We start from the raw sequence: 5,747 nt of genomic DNA, 5'->3' as shown, positions 1-5,747 counted from the left end.
GCGGAGAAGCTAAAGGTACCCCCCAAAGCCGACAAGAGGCTCGGGCCCAACAAGAACGCCTAGTGTGAGTTCTACCAAGCATTCGACCATCCCATACGCAACTGTTTGGCACTGGGACACCAACTAGACGAGTTGGTGAAGAACAATTTCCTGAGGGATTACTTGCAAGAAAAGCAAGGGACCGAGGACGCGATGGTGACAGGCAGTGGCCCGGGGCATGAAGTCCCCGTGCATGGTGAGATTCACACCATCGCAGGAGGTTTTTGGGAGGAGGTTGTACCGCCTCTCAGTGGAGGAGATACGCACGGGCGGTGATGTCGGTAGACGCACAAAGGGCCGACGATGCTTTCGATGTCGACCTTGTCTTCACCAAGGCCGACCTTCAGGATGTTGTTCCCCATGACAACGACTTGGTGGTGATCTCAGTGGTAACCGCAGAAAGGAAGGTGGACCGTGTGCTAGTGGATCAGGGAAGCTCGGCAGACGTAATGTTCTGGACGACTTTCAATAAGCTGCAATTGTCCCCTGACATGCTAAGGCCCTATGATGGCTGCCTGTACAGTTTCACGGGAGACCAGGTGGAGGTGCGCAGACACTTAGAGCTGAGGACCACCTTCACAGATGGTACCGCGTCCCGTACGGAGAACATCAAGTATCTCATCGTTAGTACCTCCTCCACTTATAACACGTTGTTGGGTAGACCTACGCTGAATAGGTTGGGGGCAGTGCCGTCGACGAGGCACATGAAGAAGAAGCTTCCTGACTTGGCAGGAAAGGTGATTACCATCAAGTCAGATCACAAGGATGCCAAGAGATGTTATGAGAACAACCTCAAACGAAGAGAGGGGTATTCATGGTCACTACACGACCACCGTACACAGAGGAGGTCGCCCAGCCCGAGGTCAATTACACCGAAACCGCCTGGACCAAAGCAGGGATTGCCCGCGAAAAGATAGCCCTGGAGAGCAGGCCTGATCCGTTTGGCAATTCAGGGGAAAGAGAGATTGGAGGAAAGGTCTCCCAACTTAGCAACACCCTCGACCCAACGGCGCAGGATCTGAATGCCAAGGTCCGACCTATCCACTAGAGGACGAGGGAACGAAACCTAATTGACTTAGGAGGTTTGTTCGTAAAGATGGCCGAGTATAGGCTGAAACCGGACCCCGAGAAGCGTGTGTTCGGAATAGAAGCAGGGAAGTTTCTGGGTTTCTTACTCACTGAGCATGGTATGAAAACAAACCCAGGAAGGCGCGCACTGCCGAGGCGCATGTCTGTCTTGTCTGGATTTGCACCAGTTGGAGGAGGGGACGACCTCTCTTACCAAGAGGGTAAAGAGGTGTTCATCAAGTTGAAGGAGTACTTAGCCAACCCTCCAGTCCTGTGCAAACCACAACCAAGCACGCCACTTAGTATCTATCTAGCGGTGATCGATCAGGCGATCAGTTCAGTCCTTGTTCAAGAATAGGACCAGTTTCAAAAACTCATATGCTTAGTAGGAAGAGTATGGCAAGAACTTGAGGGAAGATACCAGGTACCCGGGAAGGCGGCTCTGTTAGTCTCACACTAGCTCTCCCGTGTATGGACTGGTCTTTCAGAGTAACAGATGTCCTTGGGAACAAAGCATGCAGACTTGAGACACTGAAAGGAGGCACGATTCCTCACACATGGAACGTGGCCAACTTCAAGTTTTACTTTAGTTAAGCAATAACATTGTACATTGTATTAGGGGACACTCTTTTTCCCTTATAAGGGTTTTTTAATGCGGTCACCCAATAAATTTCGATTGGAATATTTTCTCGAGTTGTGTACAATGTATTTAAGAACTTGTTTTCCTTGCGTTAGAAGTCTCGTGAGCGGAAAGGTAGGTTCGTAGAGAACACCTCACCCCTCGAGTGAGAACGCCAAGGTTAAACGAAATAGTTCACTAGATAAATCCTCCTCGCCTTTGAGCGAAGTTGAGGTCAGTTAGGAACTTGTTTTCCTTGTGTTAGAAGTCTCGTGAGTGGAAAGGTAGGTTCGTAGAGAACACCTCCCCCCTCGAGTGAGAACGCCAAGGTTAAACTAAATAGTTCACCAAATAAATCCTCCTCGCCCTTGAGCGAAACTGAGGTCAGTTAGGAACTTGTTTTCCTTGCGTTAGAGGTCTCGTGAGTGGAAAGGTAGGTTCGTAAAGAACACCTCCCCCCTCGAGTGAGAACGCCAATGTTGAACGAAATAGTTCACCAGATAAATCCTCCTTGCCCTTGAGCGAAGCTGAGGTCAGCCAAGGAACTATGTCCCTTGCATTCGAAGTCTCGTGAGTGGAAAGGTAGGTTCGTAGAGAACACCTCCCCCCTCGAGTGAGAACGCCAAGGTTAAACTAAATAGTTCACAATTAAACCCCCTATTTTCTAACTTTATATAGCGAGGGCAGGGTACCAAAGGGCGCTAGTAGAAGCATCACAGTGCCATGCACCACGAGTTAACAGTTGAGTAAGATAAAGAGCAGTTTTCAGTCAAATCAAGCTTAAGGAAGTAAAAACAGCTAGACATCCAAGAAAGTAAAATTGCAGGCGGACAATAAATTGTTCGTTTGACAACCAAATACAAGCTAAAAGGAAGAATCCTTGGAACGATCTGGCCGTTTATAACACGGTTTGATACCACGAAGGGTGAAACGTCCATCTCGGGGTGCACACAGGTAACTTGAGCGAGGGCGTCCTCGAACCTCGCGTCGTAAGCATCAACAACATCTCCCGTCAGCTCAGCCTCAGCTTCTTCGAACCTCTTGGCTTGTTGGAGGAGCTCGGCCTCAACACGACCCAGCTGCACTTCTTGATTGATGGACCTTTCTTCAAGCACTGCCATCTTGGCTTTGGATGCCTCAGCTGCCTCTTCCAACTGAAAGACCCGCATTCGCAGGGGCAGGATTTTTGCCTCCAGCTCGACAACCTCTTGGCACTTGTCATGAAGTCATTTTGAGAGATCCTTTTCAGATCGGCGGAGGCAAGCCAACTCCTGCTTCAGTGCGGTCTCGCAGGTAGCAAACGAACGAGCCAGCAGGGCCGTTTCTTCCTTGGCCTTGGCTTCCACCAGCACCACCCTCGCCTCAGGCTTAGTTATGAGGGCATTGGACTGAGCAAGAAGATCCCCAAAATTGAGGCTCAGCCTTTCCCTCGCAGCAGTCTCATCCGAGTCCATTGTTATCTCAAGTTGGAAGCCTTTAAGGGCATCTTGTAGAACAACGAGCAGTTCGAGGGTAGGTGGAGCCGCATGAGCACTCGTCCCATCTTCTTCAAGCGCGAAGAGGTCAAGGGACGAGGGAACGCTTGACGTTCGGTCTCGAGGCGATGCCGGGCGATCGGCGGTGGAGGAATGGAAGGCCGTTGCCGTCGTAGGCCTAAGCCTTTTAAAGATTGGCTCCTCAGCAGAGTCCTCATCAGATTCGATCTCCACTACCTTTCTCTCGTAAGGAAATGGAATGGGAGATGTTTGGGCGACGACAAAAGGAACCGCGACTGCAGGAATGGAGGGAGTAGCCGAGGGGGCAGCAGTGGCAGAAGCGAGGGTTAGAGGTGCCTGCATCCCCAGACGCCCCTTCACGCCGAGTAAGGATACTAGCCAGCTTGGCCCATTTCTCCTTATTCAGAACCATCCCTGCGTGCAAATTTCAGAATATAAGAGGTTGGGAATCCAGAACACAGGGGTAAAACATGCGAATATACAGGGGCAGAATGTGCTAGCATAACAGTACGATAACATGAATCAGTTCCTCGAGGGCCCTGGGTTTCTTGAACCCTAACTTAGAAAAACCCCACACTCGAAGGAAACCCAGAAAAAAGGAACAGGAGACGGTTGAAATGCAAGGAGTGAAAAAGCCCCAAACAATTATCAAGCATCAGAATCAATAGATAAGTGCGATCAACAATTAAAGTTCGTACCTTTTTGATCAGGTAGGATGAAGGTTCTGGAGTTTGTAGGGAAAATGCGAGAGCGCTCGTGGAAGAAGACGAAGCAATCAAGGGTGTTTCAGAGAATGATGGAACAGTGATTGGACACACGTGTTTTCGAACATTTAAAGTAAACAAAGAAGCGTAAGCAATGTTAAGCCCTGACCATTGATCAAAACACGTGTGCGCAGTTAAGACAGGCTCAGAGAGACATCACTTTGGTGCACTATTCACATCCTGTCATACATAGCCACGTAGGTCACCAAGGGCAAAAACTTAGTCTCTTCGCTGAACAAGTTACAGCTTGAGACTGGGGGCTTGTGTACCGACCAGTCCTCGGGCGTCGTTGACCACTGGTGATATTGGGGCCACGTAAGCGGGGTCCCATGAGCGGCGTGGGTCAGTATCTCGCGAGGCACGAGTTCCAAGGAACCAAAGAGTGGTCAGACATCGGTCACCAGGATGTACCGACGTGCCATTAGTCAGTGTGAAGAGGTCAGACATCGGGACTCGAATAACAGAGCTGGGCCACGAGAGGTGGATCCTAGACCACACACCAATTATCAGTGAGGGAGAAGCCTAGGTCACGAGGGTCCATGTGTGTGGAGTGGATGACGTGTTTAGGCGTAACACTAGTACAAAGCCACTGGAAAGATGCAACCCGTGAGGGTCATGTTCCAGGGGTGAGCTGCATGCATGACACATGAACAGTTAGGGCGCTCCCAAGGCGAGTGACCCCATAGATGAGATGCATGAGTAGGCATCCGGGTGGTCACCCCGTTAGAGGTTGCACTCCAGTAAGGGAACCCCACGTGCTAGGTTATCCTAAGAGTGGGTAACGACAGTACTGGGCCCACCCCCTCAGAAAGCCCATTTTGGGTAAAGTAGAAACCCTAGTTTCAGCCTATATAAAGGGAAGTAACAAACTTAGCAAGGTACGCTATTCATTTGCGCCGCTTAACACACAGAGTTACAGTCTTACGTTAAATAGTTTTTTGGTGTTTCTAGCCCTAAGATTGACTTGAGTGTTGGAGTGCAAACGGCCTCTAGGGCGCCCTTTGTCTTTGTGTTTTCAAGCATTCATCAAAGGAAAAGCACATGCGAGCGTAGGGATTCTGGACGTGAGAGTGACGTAGACGCACGAAGACGTATTTGGTCAACCGGCAGGAACATATATATATTTTAACAAAATTAAATACTTCCCTTACATTAGGTAGTTCTATTGCTATTACATGTAACATATTTTATTCTTATGCTATATATAATCATAGTAATTCATAAATATACGTAAGGATAAACCAATTTATATAATCATTATACAACAAAATATATACATTAACACATACATATATATCAATTTCATCACATTTTTAACACATTATACACAACAAATTTTAATTAGATTAGCATTATCAACTAATATGCATGAATCTTCAATTACATTCCAATAAAATAATGTAATTTGCTATACTTAACATTTTTTATTCAAAGGCTTATATTAAACATAACACCACCAAAAATCGACATCTAACTCATCAAAACTCTATTGGAAATTCATCTCCATCTTCCTATGTTATGGTAGCTTATGTACCTACTTTTAATAACTTTATGCAACATTGATCACTAAGCTTAATATATTTGATCTTCAATGAGTTCATGTTTAATACCTTGAACCTTAAGTATCTTCACCGCACACCCACAAAAGACAACACATTCATAATTCTCATCAATATACATATCAACATGAAAGTCACACATTATATCAACATACACTACAAAAAAAAATTGATTTACTTACGAACCAAATCCATATGTAAC

General features: G+C 47.2%; 1 protein-coding gene across 1 annotated transcript; it reads left to right on the top strand.

The window, feature by feature from the left end:
• Positions 1-314: 314 nt before the first annotated feature.
• On the top strand, positions 315-956 carry LOC137829086 (uncharacterized). Its single transcript, XM_068635880.1, has one exon. The coding sequence runs from the start codon at positions 315-317 to the stop codon at positions 954-956; it is 642 nt and encodes a 213-aa protein (XP_068491981.1).
• The last annotated feature ends 4,791 nt before the right edge of the window (positions 957-5,747 follow it).

This window comes from Phaseolus vulgaris, chromosome 7 (genome assembly GCF_000499845.2).
Source record: "Phaseolus vulgaris cultivar G19833 chromosome 7, P. vulgaris v2.0, whole genome shotgun sequence".
Taxonomy (NCBI): domain Eukaryota; kingdom Viridiplantae; phylum Streptophyta; class Magnoliopsida; order Fabales; family Fabaceae; genus Phaseolus; species Phaseolus vulgaris.
The sequence above is the reverse complement of the archived record's forward strand: the minus strand, read 5'-3'. Positions and strand labels throughout refer to the sequence as shown.